This window comes from Stenella coeruleoalba, assembly GCF_951394435.1.
Source record: "Stenella coeruleoalba genome assembly, chromosome: 7".
NCBI lineage: Eukaryota > Metazoa > Chordata > Mammalia > Artiodactyla > Delphinidae > Stenella > Stenella coeruleoalba.
Genome location: NC_137153.1, coordinates 98868893 through 98890930, shown reverse-complemented (window position 1 = coordinate 98890930; position 22038 = coordinate 98868893). Strand labels below are relative to the sequence as shown.

The following is a 22038-nucleotide window of genomic DNA, read 5'->3' as shown; positions in this document are numbered from 1 at the left end:
ATAATTATGCTGCTGAGACATTTCCACTGTAGAGTTATGGAGTCTTCTGGCTCCCCCCCAACTCCCCACCCCATTGCTTTAAAGTTGGCTTCAACTTTGTGGTTTTTGTGATTAACAACACTGGAGACTGTGATTTCTAATGCCATCCTTGGAATCCATGTCAGAAGTGAAAGGCCGCCTCTCCTTTGGGAGAAGCTTTCACATTCTTCTGGCACTGAACAAAAATAAGGAAAACAGGGCTTCCCTGGTGGCGCAGTGGTTGAGAGTCCGCCTGCCGATGCAGGGGACACGGGTTCGTGCCCTGGTCCGGGAAGATCCCACATGCCGCGGAGCGGCTGGGCCCGTGAGCCATGGCCGCTGAGCCTGCGCGTCCAGAGCCTATGCTCCGCAACGGGAGAGGCCACAACAGTGAGAGGCCCGCGTACCGCGCAAAAACAAAACAACAACAACAACAAAAAACATAAGGAAAACATCCAGATTCTGTGACATTTACTGCGTGCATCCAAGGGATGTAGGAGAAACAATCCTCATTGCAGGTGGGCAGAGGTGAAATGACATCAAGTGAGTGATGGATTCAAACTCAAGTCATCGGGTTCAAGTCCCTGGCTCCACCTGACTCATAACCAAGCCCTCCAGCCTTGGCTGAAGATGGCCTGTGCATCACCTTCTAAGCTACAGTGGTTGTGTAGCAGTGAGGACACTGAGTATGCAGGCACCCACGTTGTAAATAAGAAAGCAAATATTTTTATATTTCACCCTCTCATGTGTGTAATATTTCCACCATAAATAGGTTAAAACTAAATCGAGACTTGAGCTAGTCTCTGTAGCAGGCAGGGAAGGAATAAATTAAGGGATTTTCCTTCTGCTTACATTTCAAGTCAAGCTAATTGTTTCATGAATTGTTTTTCCTTGGATTACCAGTTTTGCATATTTGTGCTTAGAACTTTCAACGATTTCTCATTTCCATTAGTGTGAAATGCAAACCACTTTGTTTACCTCCAATATCATCTTTTGTCACCACTCCTCACCTTGCTCTGTCCCAGCAAGACTGATTTGCTCTCAGTTCTTCAGACCTGCTTTCTCACCCCTCGTGACGTTCCCTGTGCCCAAACATTCTCCACTTCCTGGGCTTGCTGAACTCCTATGCACCTGTCAGGTCACAGAGTAAGTATTTCTTCCTCCAGTCCCCTGGACTAAGTATCAGTAGGTTCAGGTCCCTGCCAAATGCTCCCAGAGCACACTCGGCTTCCCCATTATTTTACTCATCTCACTTTCCTGTAATTGCTGGCTCGTCCTCCCTGCTAACTCCGTAATGCAGGGACCATTTCCTGTTACTCATCCTTATAACAGACACGACTGCATAGTAGGTACCCAGCAAACATTTGTTGAATGAATAAATAAATGAAACTCTACTCCCATGGCAAGTTTGGTCCAGAAAGCTTGTATTCCATATACATTGCTAGACTGGTCAACATTTTTATATTCTTCGACCTGTGATCACTCCTTTAGCAAACACTGAACTTTTGTCCCTTGAAACATAAATCGAAAGATCTTTCGTAACAATGCTGTTTTGCCCTGTAAAACAGAGTTGACATTTTTAACAATAATCATTGTTCGGAAATGGGAATTCAACAGACCAGGGATGCAGAACAGCATTTAACCGTCATCCCAGAGAATCATCAATTTATAGACATATTGAAGTTAAAACTCTGTAGACTCCAATTTTATTCGTTCTTACGTAATGTAGGAGAATCAACTTCTATTTTATCTCTGTATTCCATTTTCTAACATAGTACTTGTTACAGGGGAGAAACCCAACCAGTGTGTTTTTGTAAATGCCTAAGTAGAATAATAATGTCTGCTAAGTGTATTTAGTGCTTTTCTTAGCACTTTACAAGGATTAACTCGTTTAATCCTCACAACAACCATAGGAAGTAGATTCTATGATTAGTCCAATTTTACAGATGAAGAAACTGAGGCTAGGCATTTGGCATAAATTACCAGTGTTGGCAAGGACTTTAGACGCCATTTTATCCAATGCACTTATTTTAAAGAGGGGCAGCTGAGACCTAGGGAGGTGATGTGATTTCCATCATGCACATTCATTAAAACTTTTATTAAGTGGAACCCACTATCCACACTCAAATTAGCCAGGTGCTTTTTTTTCCCCTTTAGCAATTTACAATGAATAGAAGGACTTTTTATAGTTATATTTGGGGAAAGGGTACATTTTACTTTCTATCGGCTTTTTCTCTTCTTAAAAACATTTTGATTCTTTATTTTACCAGTCATTTTAGTGTGTTTAGTAGTTTTAAAAAATAATACACAGATTGGACAAGACTAGAATGTATTTGTCTTAATTAATTTTTTAAAGTGACTACCTAAAACCCAGGTCTTCTAACTTGGAGTCCAATGCCCTTTTCTTGCTCCACTGTAGTCTCAAAGGTGAATTTTCAAACATGATTTCAGACAAAATGCAAGAGCCATATTTAATTATCTTAAGTTGGCTTTTGTCATCAAGGAAATCAGAAGGTTTGGACAATTCAGGGATGGATTTCCACCCCACATACTTTTTACTACTGTTTCTGTAATTAAGTTTACAGTCTATATTCAGGATTTTGTGCTTAAGGGGTATTACCACTGAGGTTGTATATTATTCTTAGTTCTAGCCTATGGGTCAGCAAAGTTTTTCTGTAAAGGTCCGGATGATAAATATTTTAGACTTTGCAGTCTCTTAGCTGTTCAACTCTGTTGCAGACAATACGTAAACCAATGAGCATGCCTGTGTTCCAATAAAACTTGACACAAATTTGAATTTTATATAACTTTTACATGTCACAAATACTCTTCTTTAGATTAAAAAGAACTTTTTAAATGTAAAAACCATTCTTAGCTTGCAGACCATACAGAAACAGGCAACAGGTTGGGTTTGGCCTGTGGACTGTAGTTTTCCTACCCTTGCTCTCAGCTAAGAGGCACGCCCAGGTGTCATGATCAATTGTATAGGACACTGCGAGTAATGTATTATAATGTATTACTGGTTAATTGTAAAAATATCGACATTAGTAATTTGTTTGTAAACTAAATTATAGTTGATGGATTGTTATCTTGATAATGCATTCCCATTAGAATTTGCATTCTAATATGTTTTCCAGAGTGGATGTGAAAGAGGTGTCAGTAAAGTCAGAGCTGGGTAAGTTTTATTTTATCTAAGCTGTGCCAATCGTGAATGACTTTCACTGTGCAGTTGCTCTTCATGGTGTGGATTACAGTTGATCCTTAAACATTGCATGGGGTTAGGGGCACTGACCCTCTAGGCAGTGGAAAATCCACCTATAATTTATAGTAAGCCCTCCATAATATGTGGTTCCCATGTCCGCGGTTCCTCCTATCCATGGTCACATGGTCCAACGATGCAACCAGCCTTACTACATGTAGCACTGTAGTATTTACTATTGAAAAAAATCCATGTATAAGTGGACCTGCACAGTTCAAACTTACGTTGTTCAAGGGTCAACTGTACAATGTTCAGGCTAGTTTATTTTCCTCTAGACCGTTTTTAAGTATTATCTAAATCCGTTACATCCCCGGGATGGGAGTGTTTTACTCATGTGACTATGGCATCACCTTGTGTATCATAATGGAAACATGTTTGAGAACCACCACAATAGGTCAAATGCTGAGATGTGAATACTTTGCTGTATATAACTGTATTGTTTTCTAAATAGAATTGGTTATGTTTAGTGAACAGTTTGATTATTCTCAGAGTGTTTGTATATATATTTGTACATACATGATGAGGTCTGTATGTGTTTATACATAAATGCCTATTATATACACATACCATGGCCATTTGAAGGTCTTTGTCAGGATTGTTTCTGTTTCTGATCTTGTGAATACTTTAAAAACCAAGAGATAAAACATTGTATGTATTACAGGCCAAACTACCCTTGAGTTTATAGTAATTTCGTTTGCAGAAAGGGTTCCTGGATCCGTTATTAAACCTTGCCTCCTCCATTCAACATTCTATGACTTGTTAAGAACATATAAAATAAAGTATCATTGTTGAGTTTGACTTTTCTATACTGTTAGTTAAGAAACTAAGCCTAGTGTGAACTGAGTCAATGGCATGTAGATGCAACCGGGTTTATCCATGTTTTATATTTAATTAGATTTCTTGTTCAATTAATCAGTTATTTAGTTTCAAGTTGTACTTGGTTGTTTTCATATTTAATAGATAAATATAAATTCCTTTTCATGAAAATAGTGGCTATTAACGTGATTTTAAATGTGACTAAAAAGTTAAGCGAACCATCAAGCGCTTTGGGGTTTTTCACTTAAAGTATGCTGATATTCAACTAATGTTTTCCATTTTCCCCTGGATATTGGCTATTAGGCAAATAGCTGTTCTGTTCTATTCTTCTGGAGAGCCATGGATTCTCTAGGGTTACGGGGTGCGTGGCGGTTGTGCCATTCCCCCAGATCACGAAAGCCGTTACCATTTCATCACACAGAATGTCCTGACCACCTGGAAGAGTCAATGCACCTTCTCCACATGCCTTATTCCCCCAGATGCGCTCATATGCTGGAACAGTCTGGCTCCAGGAGTATTAATATACTTTTTTGCAACTGTCTGTAAAATACTATTTTGTAAGAACTATGCTTTTAGATGGACATTGGTGGGTTATGTTTGTTTTATAATAATTGTGTACCTAATGTTCAATTGTGATTGATTTTGAGATTTATGTATATTTATAAGCCTGTCCTACGTGGATTTTTACCTACGATGTGTGGTACCTTACTAATAAAGACATGGATTTCTATTTATGTAAAGTAATCGTAGCAATATTCCTAGATGCTACCTAAATGATTGTTCTGCCCATCTGCCGTCACAAATACTTTTATCTTTAGAGGGCTATGTTAGAGTTAGAATATATTAACTAGATTTAAATTTTAAAATATAAATTCTCAACATGGTTTGAAATTCTTCCTGTTGATGTAATTAAAGTTTATAATTCTTTATTGATTTACTCTGGTGCATCTTTGGTTTTCTGTTTGTTTGTTTTACACCCTTTCATCAGTACAGTCTCCCTGAAGTTGTAAACCTTGGAGAAGATGACAGCCTGTCATTCTGACAAAGAAGAAAATCATGTCGCAGTAGTCAGGTAAAAATCCCTGCAGAGAAACAATTTGCAAAAGGAATCTTTATTTATAGCTTCAGCTCAGTACCTTTATCAAATAGTAAATGGAGGCCTGTAATCCCATGTAAAGTGTATTAATTGGCTAATAGTGCATAACTAGCTCTAAGAATTTCAATTATAGGCCTTACTGGTAACTAAGTCATATTATATGTTAAGAACAGTTGGTTTAGTTGTAAAGGCTTATGAATCATCAAGGTGGTATGGAAATTGTGGAATGCAGTAGCTGAACTGGTTGAGAAACTGGGACTAGGTTGAGAAATTCAAGGAATGTCATGTTAAGAAAGAGTCAGTTATTACCACATTCTGCATTATAGGCTCTAATCCTCACCCCACCCCCCAAACAAGTATTTTGTTATATTTTGGTATCCTAGGTGTTTGCCGTGGTATTTATTTTGCAGTGTTCTCAGTGGGTAGCCCAGCTGTCCGACCTGACCCTGGCTGATGTTTGACTTGGAAGTTTCTTAGGGCTCAGCCCCAGGTGCAAGGGCCAGGGTATGAGCTGTAAGAAGAGACTGATGAAGTAAAGTGGACATGAAAGTTACTTGCATCCAGGAGGTCAAGAAGCTTTAACCACTTGTTCGTTCATTCATTCATTCAATGAATACTTATCGAGGACTCTTATGTACCAGTCCTTATGCTAGAAGCTACTCATGGAGGACTCTAGGAAGAACAGCTCTTGATTTCTGCCCCTAAGAGGCTCATAGCCTACTTGGGGAGTCAGATACCTAAATATCATGATAATACTTTTTGGTGACTGCAGTGTAAAGAAATGCTCAGGTGTGGTGCAAACCTGGAGGAGGGATCCTCACCCAGCCTGGGGCAACCAGGTGAAAGCAGGTGGTAGTACTGAGGCTGAATCTTAAAGAAGGAATAGGAGCAAAGCAGGATGTGGAGAAGCATCTCCAAGAAAGGGGAGAGCAACCCCAGAAGAAAGGCCAGCAGGATGTGTTCGGGAACCGCTGTCATTTGACAGGGTTTGTATTAGTTTCCTATTGCTGCTGTAACAAATTACCGTAAATTTAGTGGCTTAAAACAACAGAAATGTATTCCCTTGCAGTTCTGGAGGCCAGAGGTCTGAACTGAATCACATGGAGCTACAATCATGGTGTGGGCAGGGCCGGTTTCTTCTGGGAACTCCTGGGGAGAGAATCCTTCCTTGGCTTTTCCACCTTCTGGTAGCTGTGGCTATTTCTTGGCCCGTGGTCTCATGGCTCCAGTGTCTGCCTCTGTGGTCAGAGAGGTCAGATTGCTCTCCTCTTCTGTAGTCTAATCTCCCTCCCTCTCTCTGATATAGATACTTGGGATTGCATTTAGCCCCCATCCATATAATCCAGGATAATCTCCCCACATCAAAATCCTTAACTTCATCATATCTGCAAAGTACAAGTAAGGTAACCTCCTTCACAGGTTCCAGGGATTAGGACCTGGATATCTTTGGGGGCCACCCAACTGCTGGAGGATAAAGGATGAGGCAGAGAGTGGGAAGAGTGAGGTAGGGTGAGCATGGCCCCATCACAGAGGACCTTGGAGGTCATAGCAAAGAGTTTGGAACCTTCCCACAAAGTGAGGAGGCTTTGAAAGGATCAGACTGTACTTTAGAAAGATCACGCTGGCTGCGCTGTAGAGAGCGCAGCAAGAGGGCAGACACAGGGACCAGCTAGAGGCTGCAGTGATATCAGTGTGGTACCAAGAGTGTACAAACAAGTAATGCTTAGGATTCAAACCCATCAGGACTTGATTCTCAAATGAAGAGAGTTTAGTTATACATAGAGAGTGATTCGTCTGGCTAATGTGAAATGCATCCACCATCTCCTGGTTCTCAGTCTTGCTCTGACTTGCAGCAGAAGGCTGGTTGTTTATACGCTGCATAGCCTCAGCTTTAGTTGGAGTGTGTTGTTGGGAGTAGAGCCAAGGAAGGGGTGGGCTGGGAATCCCAAATCCTGATCCCTAACTGTCACACTTCAACAGCTCCAGATAAAGCGTTCCAGACGAATCACGTCTATGAAGATGAGGAGCTACCGGGAAAGGACATTTACGGCCAGCCACTTTTTGGACAGGCAGTTCTGGCTTTTGGTAATAAGTGTTAATGACAAAATCAGCTTGCAGATGCCAGTCCCCCCTACCAAACTTCCTCCCACCCTAGAAGAGAAAGGGGGAGCTATTTTGGCTGCAGACTTTTTTTTTTTTTTTTTTTTTTGCGGTACGCGGGCCTCTCACTGTTGTGGCCTTTCCGGTTGTGGAGCACAGGCTCCCGACGCACAGGCTCAGCAGCCATGGCTCATGGGCCCAGCCGCTCCGCGGCATGTAGGATCCTCCCGGACCGGGGCACGAACCCATGTCCCCTGCATCGGCAGGCGGACTCTCAACCACTGCGCCACCAGGGAAGCCCCGCAGACCTTTTTTTTAAAGGGGGATTTTGTGTGTGTGTTTTCCCCAAAAGAACTGCCCAGCTTTCTTTCACTCATCTGGTCTTTTCCTGGGTACATGGGTCTCAGCTGGGTTGGTTGAATCAATTTGATAATTTTTTCACTGACCTTTTTACGAATTGGTAAAATTGTCCTTATTGACATGGTTTGGAATGTTAGCTATAGCTGAATGGTACAAACCAGAAGGACAGGAACCTAGACTGGATGAACAGGAGCCTGGAGGCAGGAAAGGCGATACTCCACTCAGTGAACTGGCAGGACCCGTGCTGTAAGTGGGGGCATGTGTCCTAGTGCAGGAATAGGAGAGAGAAGTAGGAGTAGTTAGGGAGTCAGGCAGGGCCTGATGGTATCAGACTTGTTTACATCATTTGTTCTTCAGCCATTGAGATGTAAGAAAAAAATCTCTTAGTAACTGTTCACATTCGTACTAACCTTAGCTTCCCAAACTCTTTTCTTCTAAACCAGTTATTTATGTTCTTAGTCTGCCAATTTTATCTAGTTTCAGACGCTGGATGGTTAGTTAAGTGTAGAAAAGGCAAACACGTTTCATCTTGGGTGCTTACTTTGTGGAGGTGGTAGTGGTTCCCTAGAATGCTTTGCTGAGAAGGATTTTGAGGCTGTGTCTAGGCTCAGTGAGAAAGAGTTGAGTGGTTGATTAGCAATGTCTTCTACGGGCTTAGTAAAAGAGAGCGGTAACTCAGATTTGGAATCTGAATGCACGTTGTTTGATTACATTTTCACATGGCTTCTCCTGCACTGTACATACTGCTCTATATGTGATGTACACACTCCACTGTAAGCACTGGACCTTGTTTAAAGTAAACACTCTAAGATAAACACAAAGCCCTGGAGAATCCTCTCCCCACCTGTGTTTGTTTTACCTCTGGGGCTGTTATCTTGATACCTTGGGAGTTTGTGGACATTGACTGATGTTTAAGAGATGCCTCTTGGCTTCTCTAGGACAAAACGAAGAGTTACCCTGAGAGCCACTATCAGATTTTTTACCATGTCCCAGGTACTGTGCTGCTGCTTTAGACACACTCTTCTGTTTCATTCTCACAGCAACCAGTGATGTAGATGTTATCATTTTATCAGCCAGAAATCTTTCTGTTGCAAGAAATGTAAAACTGAACTGAAACTGGCTTAAATGGTTGGAAATTCATTGGTTCATGCAACAGGAAGGCCAAAGGCAGTGTGGTCCCAGGGTCAGCTTGATTCACTCCTCTGAATCTATTTCACCTCCACTGTATCCTGGATGCCCATGGAGGCTGTTCTTCCCTGAGGTCTTTGGAGTGAGTTGCTGTGTGGGACCAAAGAAGAAAACCCAAGTAGCCTTGCATTTTGGAGGTGATGCCTAAAAGCATATGTCCTGTGAGCTAGAGATTTGAGTAGACTGTGTGTACTTCTCTCAAATTCTGTTTGTAGGTCCTACATCCCAGTATTTTTTCTCTGCTCTCAACCATAGGAATACATAGCAGAAACATCCCCAGTGTTTCAACACTATTTCTCATAGGGAGCACAAACAAGTTTTTTTGAAAGGATAGCAAATCATCCATTCACTTGCTCAGCAAACACTGAACTTGTACTATGAATGGCCCATGCTGTGTCAGGTGCTGCGGACACAGAAATGAAGCAAACCCATGAGAATCTCTGACTTTGACTGTAGTGTAGTAAGTACAATCATAGAGGGGTGAGCAAAATCCTATAGGAACCCAGCCTTGCGTTAGGCCATATAAATGTAAGTCTAGTGAGTTTCTGGTGCTTCAGCCTTCATTTCTCTTAGTTCCAGTAGCTGCGCCTAAGAGTCTTCTGAAGAGCTTTAAAAAATATGCTAAAAGGATCCCTTGTCAGACCAATTAATTAACATAGTACGTAAGAATAGACTTAGGAGCCAGATTCTGAGTTTGAATCCTGCCTCTGCCACTTACTAGCTGTGTACCTTGGCAAGGTACTTAACTTCTCTGTGCCTCAGTTTTCCTCTTTGTAAAGTGGGGATAATAACACCGCCTTCCTTGTAGGGTTGTTCTAAGGATCAAATGAGTTAATGGGGATGAGACATTTATAACAGGGTCTGCCATATGGTAATCGCTATTTAAAATCCTGCCAAGCACACCAGAGCACACACTTTAAGTGTTTATTAAATAAATCAATAAAATAGAATCTGGTGATCGGTCTTTCATAAGTACTCCCCCACGGATTCTAATGTGCAGCCTGGGTTTTCAATCTGTTAACATCGTGCCTCTTTGGGGATTCCGCCTCCCCCAAAATTGGCGTTAACCAGTGGGTGAGGCGTGTTGCTTTTTTCGTTTGTTTTGTTTTGGGTTGTTTTTAATGACAGTTCAGGGTGTTTTTCGGGAAGATTATCTGACATTTTTCCTCCCAGTTTGTGACTATTATAACACTTTAATTGATGGGAAGGGGGAGTTTGGCTTGTTTGTTTGTTTGTTTTTTGCCTCTTCTAGGATGCTGAGCCCAGAAACCTGTTACCTGGATTCCTCAGGGACCAATGAACGAAGGGAGCCCGAGGGCGAAGGAGCGCTCTCTACGCTCTCTGGGAGTTGTAGTTCCCCAAAGGTTCAATGGCCAGCTAGGAACTACGACTTCCACAATGCCGCGGGCCGCCCGCCCTGCCTCTCGTCCGTGCCTCTCGCCGGGCATCCCAGTACCGCCTCTCGGCAGCGGCGGCGGCGGCAGGGTACCATGGCCGACGACGGTTCCCCTGAAGAGCCGCCCAGTCCGCGGGGCTCCCCGGGCCGGGCGCCGCGGGTTCAGCGTGCGGTCGGGCCGGGCGGCAGCGGCAGCGGCAGCGGCAGCGGCTGCGGGGAGACCCCGCGGACGGCGGCGCTGGCGCTGCGCTTCGACAAGCCCATCAAGCAGGCCTTCTACAACACCGGGGCCGTGCTGTTCGTGTGCCTGTGCTGCGGCGCCGCCGTGCTCGTCTACTTTATCCTGGAGGCTTTCCTGCGGCCGCTGCTGTGGGCCGTGCTGTGCGGCACCTTCCTGCACCCCTTCAAGAGCTCGCTGACGCGGCTGGGCCGCCACTGGCTACAGCGCCTGCACCGCGCGCACACGCCCATCGTGCTGGCCGCGCTGCTGCTGCCGATCTGCTTCGCAGACTACGGCGTGGAGGCCCTGGGAGAGCAGGCGCTGCGCCGCCGCCGCCTGCTGCTGCTGCTCGGCGCCGGCGGCCCGCTTCTCTATGGCCTCTACAGCCTGGGCAGCTACCTGGGCGTGCAGGTGCTGCTGGCGCACGCCGGCGCGTTCATCTGCCGCGGGCTGGACTACTTCAGCAGCCTGTGGGTGAGTGAGCCTCGGCCCGGGCCCTGGGCGGTCCCGGCGAGCGCGCAGTGCCCCTCACCACACCCGCAGCTCGCTGGGGTGCGATCCTGCCAACCCCTCCGCACGATGCAGGGGCGGCCAGAGATCCAGACCTGCGCCGCAGGCAGTGTCCGTCTCAGCCTTCCTTCCCGTGCACCCTAGGAACTTGGCGCACTTCCTTCCAAAGTGCGGGTGTGGTTTGAAACAGTCTCCCCGTTCCCCGCCCCCGTCCTAATGGAACCACTTAGCGGGGCGTGTGCCCTGTGAGGAATCGCCGTTCCGCTTTGCAGGTAGGGGCTTCAGTGCATCGGTAGGTGGACATGAATTTACTCCTGGTCAGGGAGAGTGGGTCCTCCAGCATCTTAGTTCTGCTCACGTGGGACTTTCCTGGAAGGGACCTTAGAGATTCTAATCCAACCTGTCATCCTACAGATAGGAGAGGTGACTTCTTACCAGGCTAGGGCTAGTTGGGCACAAAGAGGGCACTGGTTGACGCAAGTTTCTCAAGTCCTAGAACAAATCTTTCTTAATAGTTCAGAGCTGCCTCTCAGTTCAGGTGATTTCAATGTACTTTGTGCCAGGCACCTACCTGGTTGCTGAGCCTCGGGGGCCTCTTTCTCACCACAGTCTATTCTTGGGAACTGCTTACATTGTGCAGGGACTGCTGTGCAACATTATCCTCCCGCCTGGATTACTTAGGCAGACTGGGTGAAGGAAAGGTATATTTGTGATTCTTGGATCATCTGAGCTTATTCTTAGAAAATCACGGAGCTTGAGAGTTGGAAGGGATTTCAAGCATAATCTAGTGACACATTTCCTAACTCAGACCAGATTGTAGATCAGTTAATGATCCAAATATTTCACTGGGGACTGTTAAAAACAAGCGGATGTTTAATGCATAAGAATGCTATTTCATCAGTAAGCAGTACCATTTAAAAATAAATGTATTCACTTTTGTCAGTGTTCAATGCACCTTGATGTCAAGTTGCAAAATAATTCCCTTTATCTGTCAAGCAAGGTTTTGACTTACCTGAGGTTATTGGTAGAGTTGGTGATTGATTCCAGAACTCCTGTCTGCTTTTGCTCTATCCATACAACCTCTCAGTTCAAGTTAAAAGTTGATTGAGTATATTGTTAGGTACTGGGCTTTGTGAGGGCTTTAAACGGAGTAAGGTGCAGGCTCTGTGTTCAAGGTACATATAATCATATGTGCGCATATTCTTATGGAGATGACAGACACACAGATAAATGTTCATTACCCACCAATTATGGGCCAGCAGGGTATTGCAAGGTATTGGGGAGCACCTCATCCATAATTTTGGGATGCTGCTTGTGTGCGTAACCGTGAAGTTATCAGACAGAATCCTTGGCCTCCAAGAGGCCTGGTTATTTCAGTTGTGGTAGGAGGGAGGGATGTGGAAGCACCCTCTTTGACCTCCTGAGGCTTGGCAGGTTATCAGGTGGAAGTGATCCTACTCTTTCTTGCCTCCTTGCCTGGTGCTCTTCAGGAGAGGTTTCTGAGATCCGGAGAATGTGATGGTCCCAAAGTCGCTCAGACTTTGAACAAACCCAGGGTTCACTTTATGGAGTCCCAGTTCCATGTTATTTCTCCTTTACCTGCTGTTTCACAGTTCAGTTAAGTGGACTGAATGCCTCTTACATAGAAGGCAGAGTACTATATGCTGTTAAGAAATATAAAAATTACTATAACTTGATTCCTGTCCTCAAGAGATTCAATCTTGTCAAATTCAGACATATTTCTAGATTCTGCTAACATTTTTGACTGTTGATAATGCAGTTTACTGTAATTACCGTAGGCAAGACCAAGTAACATATCCACCAAACTGTAGGAAATTAGGAAAGAAAGCCCTAGCATATATGAACACTGTATTTTCATAGTAAAGTAAGAATTGAATACATGGGTAAATTGCCATGATTAGCAGAAACTGGGGCATTTCTGCCAATCCCTCTCAGATAGTGGAAAGAGATGAGGAATTGAATAAATGTGAAAAAGTGCCTGCCGCTCCGTGTATAGAGCTATGAATATCTTTTTACTGAAGATAAACCCCCCTTCCTTGTATTTTATTTACATACCCTTGAATGGGTTGTGGATGAGCAGAAGTAAGGGCCAAGATTGATTAGGTTAGAAGAGGGGAAGGAAGGTCAAGCCAATTAATAATTTTGAAAAGGCTTGAAACTCAGCTGTTTGCCTAAAGCGATGGGGGCAAGGGAGGAAGGGGTAAAAAACCCATTATAAAAGACACAGTATGAGTTAATTAGAAGTGAGTAGGGAGCCTAAATTGAGGTTGATCTGAGTTGGAGAGGAGCTTGCGGCTGTGTTTTCTTGAAGCAGTTCTCAGGAGCGGGTGGTTGAATGGAGGTGAGCTAAAAGTGTACCTGGGAAGCGGAGACAGGGAGTGCTCACTGCTCAGTCAGGAGCGCTGATTAAGGCCTGACAAGAAGTGAAAGGTCATGTGACTGGGTAGGGCGCCCTCTCTAACTTTTCTGTCATAGTTCACAGCTGGTTTGGTTTTGTGAGCCCAAGAAGGGCTGCCTGTCATAGAAAAAGGGTCCTTATGCTTTCTAAACAACCTGTAAATTGGAGCCTGCTGCCACTGAGAGGTATGGCTGGGGGAGGTAGAGAGAAAAGTGAATTTAAGGAAATCTACGTTTTGGAGAGCTGACAATTCATGCATTTAAGATCCAGCTTTTGAGTGTCTACCATTGGACTGGTAGGCACTTTCATGTGTGTTATTTCATTCTCACAACAGTCATGTGAAGTAGGAGCGAGGAATTTCTCGCGTGAGATTTAGAGATTGATCTGTTCATTCTGTCAGTGAATGATACGCAACAGACCTGTCAGCAGTTGAAGGCCCTTTGTCATCAGAACCTTCAACAAAGATTTTTAAAAGCTTTCCCCCAATACATTGTGTTTATTTATTGATAGTATAAATTGATTTTAGTTTTCAGGAAAAAAAATAGAAGAATATCAGGATTGGACTAACCACGCATAGTCCCCCAAAGGCCCCTGGATTCTAGTCATCTAGAAACCTTAGTCATCTCTCTTATCCTTGTATCTGTTATTTCCAAGTCCTATCCCGTCTTCCTTTGTAATGTCTTTACTACCTGTGTTTTCCTTTGTTACCAGTTTATCCTTCCAGTTCAGGTCCTGTTCACCTCACTTTGGGGTTCCTTCAGTCTCCTAGCTCTTTTCTGCTAATTCTCCATCCTGCTTGCAAGTGAAAGAGTAACCATCCATGATGTGAGCAATTTTTAAAAACAGTTTCAAATATATTAGACTATTGTGCTGACTTAGTGATGTCTAAACACTTAAAAAAAATCATCTGTTGCAGCAACCTCACATATAACTCAGTCCTTAGGGTCCTTGGCATCTTTCCTTGGTGTAGAGCTGTCAAGATAAACCTAAAAATCTAGCCTTCCTGCTCCACCATTTTTCTTTGCTGGGAGTGTTTTGGGTCTTTCTCTCTCCTTTAGTTCAGACTTGTTAGAACGTTTTGAAGACATTTACAGTTTTTGCAGTAGTAATAGATTTGTTTTCTCCATGGTCTCTGATCACATTGTTTCCACTTTACTTTATAAAGAAGCATGAAGTGGAAGGAACAGTGGCTGAAAGATAAGAGTGTAAATTCTAAACTGAGCTCTGTTAGTAGCTTGCTTTGTGACCTTGGACAGACCAGGGTCCGTCTCTGGGCTACTCAACTCTAGTTGCATGAAGTGTGGGGTTAGCTTGGATGATTTCTAAGGTTCCTGGATATTCAGTTTTACAGATAGATCCCCAGAGTTTGGTAGTACTGCCAGCAAGGCTCTTGGGAAATGCACATTAGCCAGCCGGCCAGGCCTACTCCTGGGATGTTTTACTTGCTTGGCAACGGTAAGGAGGAAAGTTTCTGGTACTTAGGTTCTTTCTCAGTTAAATACTTTGATTATAAAAGAGTCTTGACTCTTAAGTTGCCACACCATGAAAGTTTTCAAATTAGAATAAAGGAGAATGAAGTTTTTTTTTTTTGCGGTATGCGGGCCTCTCACTGTTGTGGCCTCTCCTGGTGCGGAGCACAGGCTCCGGATGCGCAGGCTCAGCGGCCATGGCTCACGGGCCCAGCTGCTCCGCAGCATGTGGGATCTTCCCGGACCGGGGCACGAACCCGTGTCCCCTGCATCGGCAGGCGGACTCTCAACCACTGCGCAACCAGGGAAGCCCGAGAATGAAGTTTTAAAGGAGGATGAAGTACCCGAAGCAGTAGCTGATGAGGGCTGTGGCTCCTTAAGTTGGGAAGAAATAAGTAGTTTTATTCTCTCTGTAAAAGACTTAGGAAACTGTTCTGCAAAATCATGCAATAGAAGCAAGACAAGTTGTTTTTCCAGTTAATACCCAGATGACAATAAATAAAACAAAGACATAGTCTATAGGGCAAAGTCTACTTACGTTTTATGCATTTAATATCTTATTTAATCAGAAAAGTATATGTGGTCAATAAGTCAAATGAAAGGAAAATGTGATTGTTTATTAATTTGCTTTACTTGTGCTAAATAAATGTTGCCGGTTTTTATGGACAGTCTTAAGTATCTAGCACACATTGGTGCTTTAAAATGAGTATTGAATGTATATTTTGAAAAGATCAGACACATTGCTCTGAAGAACATAGTTTGGGAAAGTATGCCTTCTTCTGTTTAAACTGTGGCTCATTGATTTATTCCTGGAAGAAAATTCATACTTGAACAGGTTTTCTCAGAGACAGAAATAAAAAGCTCTCATAAAGGCACACTTATAGGAATCCATACTGGAAATTATGTATGAAATTTGAATGTACACATCCTTATTTTCAGTAAGTTAAAGAATATTTAGCAATTTAAAATATTGACTCAAGTAGAACATGCTTGTTATATATATAAAAAAATTTAAGCAGCATGTAAGTTTACATGGTAAAAGTGAATTGTCTCTTTTCTCTTCCCACTGTATAGATGTTACTGTTGTTAACTGGTGAATAGCCTTCTAAATTTATTTCTACACCTATGTGAATGTATAAAGTATAGGGGTTTTGTTTTTTAAAACAAAAATTTTATATATATATATAAAATTCTCTTTCTTTTATCATTGCTCTTTCATTATCATTGTATTGTGGATATCTTTCCTTGATAGTACTTTCAGATATACTTCTTTCTTTTTAATAGTAGTGTAGTCTAAAGTTTTTTTTTTTCTGGATGCCTTTTAGAAAGTGTTCCTACCAAATTATTTTGCACTGAATTTGTATTAGTATCTGATAAACATTTTTAAACATTGGTAACTGTAAAATCATTATGGTTTAATAGAAACTTTAAAGTGTTTTTATAAATGGCCATACTTTTTCAACTAATAATATTCTGTGAAGTTTTTCTGAGGAAACTCTTGAAAATACTGAAAAAAAGTCAAAAGGTTTTTTTTTTTAAGTAAAGACATTTACTATTTATAAAGATAATACTACTCTTAGAAGAAAATTCAATGCTTGAAGTATAAAGATGTGACTTACCCCCTGAAATCCAACCATTCAGAGACAATATTTTTTAACATTTTGGTGAGTATATTTTCACCATTATAAATGTGCATATGCATAAATTTACACTGTGTCATTGAATAAAGTTATTTATCACACTTTTGAAAGTCTGAATAATTATTTCATTTTTGGAGATCCATAATTTAAACAGTCTCCTATAAAATGACATATAATTTGTTATATTTAATTTGTTTGTTTAATATTTTAAACTGCCACAATGAACATTTTTATATCTGCACAGTGTGTAGTTCTTCTGTAAACCAAATTTGTAGAAGTGGAGTTGGGGAGTATATTTAATAAGTTGCTATTTTAAACTGAAATGAGGTTATCTGTGAGTTTCAGGTTTACTGGGTGAAAACACATACCTCTCTTTAGATCATGAGTTTCTTTGAAAAAATCTGAAGTATGCAGTCTCTCATTTTTTTCCTCTCTTTGCGAGTGATACTCGTTCCTTATGAATACAGATAAGAAACAAAAACTTCTTGAAGATTTGTTGAAAAGTATCATAGGCATAAAATCTGAAAGTATATCCTTCTGTGATCCTCTAGTTCAGCTTCTCACTGAGGGCACACTCTCCTACTTTGTCATGCCTGACTTCCAGTCAGCTTTTGCTCAGACTTTTAGCAACGGTAGGTAGCTCATTCCCTTTTTAGACATCTACAGTTTATTAGAAAAATTTATTATATAAAGCTGAAATATGTTGCTTCCTAATTTCCACCTATTATTTCTGCCCTCAGAACCACAGATAATTAAGTCTGTTCCTCTCTCAGATGACATTTCCCCAGCTATTTGAAGATAGCTATCAAATCTTATTTCCTTCTCTTTCCTAAGCTGAACAGTTTTTTCCCCCAGCTGTATCTGTGTCTCCTGTGTTGTGATTTCCATTTCCTTTCCCAGTCTGAATTTTATTGCCACTGTGGTTTGATAGTGTAAGTCACTGAAACAATCACTTTCCCTGATGTATTGTACTTTTATTAATAGGCATTCATGCCAGTTACATTTCTGACCGGCTATCCTCTTCCCATTCTATACTCGTATAGATGAGTTTTGAACCTAAAAGCAGAACTTTGCATTTCTCTCTGTTAAATTTAATATTTGATTAGCCCATTGTTCTAATTTCAGGATATCTTTTTGAATCATTTATATTGACTATTCCCAATTTTGTGTAATCTACAAGTTCGGCTAATATGCCTTCTAGTCTTTCATCTAAATTACTGACTACATGTTTAATAAGGCAGGGCTGATTACCCCTGTGTAGCATACTGCTGAAGACCATCCACTTGCTGAGGATCATTTTCTTTTTAAATTTCAGCAGTTTGTAGTCATCAGAATCAACTGTTTTTATTTTCCCTTGTGAATACTGGAGCAGCTTTTCCTCTTTATTTTTCTGGCACTACCCTTTATTCTCCTTATTGTTAAGAAAGCGGATTCTGGAGCCAGGTTCCTGGGTTCTAATCCTGACTCTGTCACTTCTTTTTTTTTGCTTTTTTAAAAAATAGTATCTATTTATGTTTTATTTTTTGGCTGCATCGGGTCTTAGTTGCAGCATGCGGGATCTTCGTTGTGGCATGCAGGATCTTTCGTTGTGGTGCATGGGCTTCTCTCTAGTTGTGGCGTGCAGGTTTTCTCTCTCTAGTTGAGGTGCGTGGGCTTAGTTGCCCTGCAGCATGTGGGATCTTAGTTCCCCGACCAGGGATTGAACCCATGTCCCCTGGAGGCAGGAGGACAGGGTTCTAGAAGAGAGACTTCTGACTGATTTCTCTTCCATCTTTAAGATACTGATTGGGTGGTATCCTTTCAAAGCTTTTTGGCCTTGGCTGTCTTTCTACCTGGATTTTCCTCCCGTCTCACTGCCTGTCCAAGGCTAAGTCCGCTGCCCCAGAGGCCTTGAACCCATCTTTCCCGACTCTGTCACTTTTTAGCTGTGTGACCTTGTGCAAGTCACCTCTCTGAAGTATCAGTTTCTTTCATCTCTAAAATGGGAGTGATAATGGTACTTTTTTCCTGTGGTTATGAGGATTAAATGAGTTCATGTATTTAAAGTATTAGAACAAGGCAAAGTGTTACATAAGTGTACTGTTACTACACTCAGATTTTGTTCTGAGCTCTACAGTCATATCTCAAATTCTCTAAATTCCCAGGGTTAAATGTGTATGGTCCTACAAGCTTGAACTTTTTGGAAGCAGCTGTAGTCTCACTTCCCATGTGCTCATATATCTGGGGCTTAAGATCTCTTTAATATTTCATCTTATTAGTTGCTTGAAGAAAAATATTTTAATATCCTTTTCATTATAAAAGAACTAGTGCTCATTAAAGGCAATTTGGAAAATATAGAGAAAAGGAAAAGAGGAAAACAAAATCTTATCACCTAAATACAACTTTTTAGTATATTTCCTCCCCCTCCTCCACCATACAGTAGATATACTCATGTCACATGTGTTTTTTAATTTTGCTTTTTCCTTAATAATATCTTAGGAATATTTTAAGTTATATAGTCTTTGTTTAAAAAAGCCTGTTTTAATGATTGCATAACATTTTACTGAGTGACTCATCCAGAGCTAACCACTTCCCAGTTATTGAACTTTTAGGTTATCAGCTTTTCAGTGTTCTAAATTAGTCTGTGATGAGCTTCTTTATTTTTAACCCTTTTTCAGAATTTATCATTATTTAGTAAGGTCCCAAAGCTGAATTCTCAGGTCTGAAGCTATAAACATTTTTAAGACCCGAAGAGTATTTTGAAGATATGATCAAAATAAAGTAGGAGGTAGTTTTTTTCTGGCTTTTGTAGTAACCATATCAGTTCCTTTTTCTTCACTCTCTGAATTACAGCATAAAGTCCTTTTTTTTTGTTTTAATTTGCCTATTTGTTTTCAAGGTTCAGGTTGTTTTAATAAATTCTTGGTGCTCATTTGTTCTAGGTTATGTATTCTTTCCATCTTTTGTGTGTGTTCTATTAAAATATGAGGTTATTAGAGAGTTTCTGTGTATGATGCTTTGTGATTAGTAGAGTCATTTAGTTTTACTGTAGGGAAAACTGAGGAGGGGGACCCAGGCTGGTTCTTCTGTTCTCAAGTCTCGCTGTTTCTTCCTCTGGTAATATTTTTTTCAGCTACACTTCTTCAACTGAGTATAACTCTGGACTCTAACCATCTGTTACCAAGATTATTTCAGCAGGGTCACACTTCAGCTGGCTGCCTTCTTTTTAGCTTTTAAAAAATTCTTTTCATAGTAACACCGGCTTGCGGGATCTTAGTTCCCTGACCAGGGATGGAACCTGGGCCCCTGGCAGTGGAAGCACGGAGTCCTAACCACTGCACCACCAGGGAATTCGCTCTTGTTTTTTCTTTTCTTTTGTAAATATTAATCTACAGAGAAAACTTTAAGAATTCCACAAGGTGAAGCGCTTAATTTAAATCCATGGCTTAAAAATTGAATATTTTATCGTAAGTATCTTTATGCATATAATAGTTTTTGAACTTTAACATATCTTAAATTAAAACTATATTTATGTATTTTTTGTTAAAGATATTTAAATAATATCGCTGCATGGGATTTCAAACCTGTTTATTTCCAAACTTGATTTATCTAAGCAGAGGAGGAAAACGTATGCACACTCCTTTTAGCACCACCAACCGTCATCTGTGTTGTATCCACAGCTCTCATGCTATGTAGATGCTTGCAAGTTTTGTATAATTGTATGTTTATTGCATGTGTATTTTACAACTGTGTCTATATTTCATTTATTTAAGATCTGGACCTTGGTAGTTGGCTATGTGTTGACTGTTTCATTCAAGTGGAATGCAAGCACTGAACGCTACTTGAGAGCAGTGTCAATTCCTGTCTGGATTATATTGCTTTTTCATTTAGGTGGGTCCCTTTTTCTAAGAAAGTCTAGCTTAAGGTCAGCGGAGGCTGACCGTGTGAATCAAAGTGAATTTTTTGAAGTTTTATGTGTTGCGTTTAAAATTCTTTAAAATAATCCTTCAAAATATTCTGCCTTAATCTTTCATTAATCTTGAATGAAAATATTGTACTTTAAAATGTCTGCTTTTAATTATATGGAATGTTCATTTTCAAAAAGGTCTTTTAAAAATAAATATATCTTATAAAGTAGAGCACACTTGAACTTTCATGGCTCTTTCTGAGTGTCTTACTTAGGGAGGATATAGCTCAGCAGTCAAGGATGATAAGAGGCGCTCAAAATCATGTGAGAGAAACTCTTAAGGGAACCAGAGATGTTTACTCTCCATAAGAGAAGGGCACTGGGGCTGCAGGGGTGGGGAGGAGGTAGAGGTGAGGAAGGTAGCAAATACGGAAGCCGGTTTCAGGTATTTGAAGGATTGTGAAAGAGTGGTTTAAACAGATCTCTAGCCATTTGGGAGAGATGTCAGAGCAACGAGCAGCTTCAGAGAGACAAGTCTCTGTTCAACATAAGGATGATCAGTGTCAGAGCTGCTCAGAGTAATGAGTTCCCCGTTATTTGAGACTCTTCACTGTTAGCTGAGTGGCTGCCAGGATGTTGTAGAGTGATTTTTCAGGGACTCATCTACCTCCAAGTCTTAACTATATGGAAACATCAAGTTCTAATTTAAAAACAAAATTCACTAACCTAGAGCAGTAGGTAGCCTATTAGTAGTAGTTTCTAGAGCTACTTATTGTTAAAAATAAAATAAAAACCAGAGTTGGTTGAAAGTGTATCTTTGCTGAGAGTCTGATATGGAACAAAGCATTACTCTCTAGCTCTGCTGACTTCTCAACAAGTTTCCCAACAAGCTGAGTTTCTCAACAAGATCCCCTAATGTCTGATGGGACTCATTTCGAATTTGGGGAAGGTAGAGTAGAGGAGGGAGGCAGGCAGGTATGTTCGTAAGGCTGTAGACCAACTCAGGGAAATGCAAAGGCTTTTGATCCTTGGCCACTTGTTAGCATTTTTGCTCTGTACACTGAGGATACATTAAAGCTTTTTGCCGTGCTCTTGTGGGCCATTCTACCCTTTCTTGAGAGGTAGAGTTCACACCCAGTGGTATTTCCGGGAAATCAAGTCAGGCACCATGACTTAAAGTTCTGTGCCTGATGCAGGTCATTCGGGGGTTAAACAGGGGGTTTGATGGTCTTCAACACTGGATGTGCTTTAGAATGGACTTGATTCTTCAGGTGATACAAGCCTCTTAAAGGTAAGCTGGCACATACCCAATCCTTTAGACCAGGGCCTCTGAGAGCAGGGCTGGACTTCCTGAGAGGAGCCCTGAATGGAGGTTTCAATTGCCTTTTAAAAAAATTTTTTCCCTGTGAAACAATTTTGTTATTAACATATTTGCCAGATTGTTCTGTCAGTCTACTAAACTGAGTCTTTTAAAGACAAGTGCTAGATTTTTATTTCACTAAAAATGTTAATTCTTAATAATTTGCAGCATCCTTGGCTGGCTCATGGAGAATTCCAGTATTCCTGGTTATTGTTTTCCTGATGTCTGTGGGCACCCTCTATGAAAAACAGAATGGAAAAGAGTCTTCTGGTAAGAAATACTGCATTCTATTAATATTACT

At 41.4% G+C, this 22038-nt stretch overlaps 1 protein-coding gene across 2 annotated transcripts in view; it reads left to right on the top strand.

Annotated features, from left to right (window-relative positions):
* Nucleotides 1–10271: 10271 nt before the first annotated feature.
* TMEM245 (transmembrane protein 245) overlaps nucleotides 10272–22038 on the top strand; it is a 102755-nt gene continuing 90988 nt past the window's right edge. For both annotated transcript variants that reach the window (XM_079927686.1, XM_079927685.1), the window contains exons 1-3: nucleotides 10272–10927; nucleotides 20244–20361; nucleotides 21906–22007. In XM_079927686.1, coding sequence (XP_079783812.1) covers nucleotides 10328–10927; nucleotides 20244–20361; nucleotides 21906–22007 — 820 coding nt within the window. In that variant the 5' untranslated portion in view covers nucleotides 10272–10327. The remainder of the gene's footprint in view (nucleotides 10928–20243; nucleotides 20362–21905; nucleotides 22008–22038) is intronic.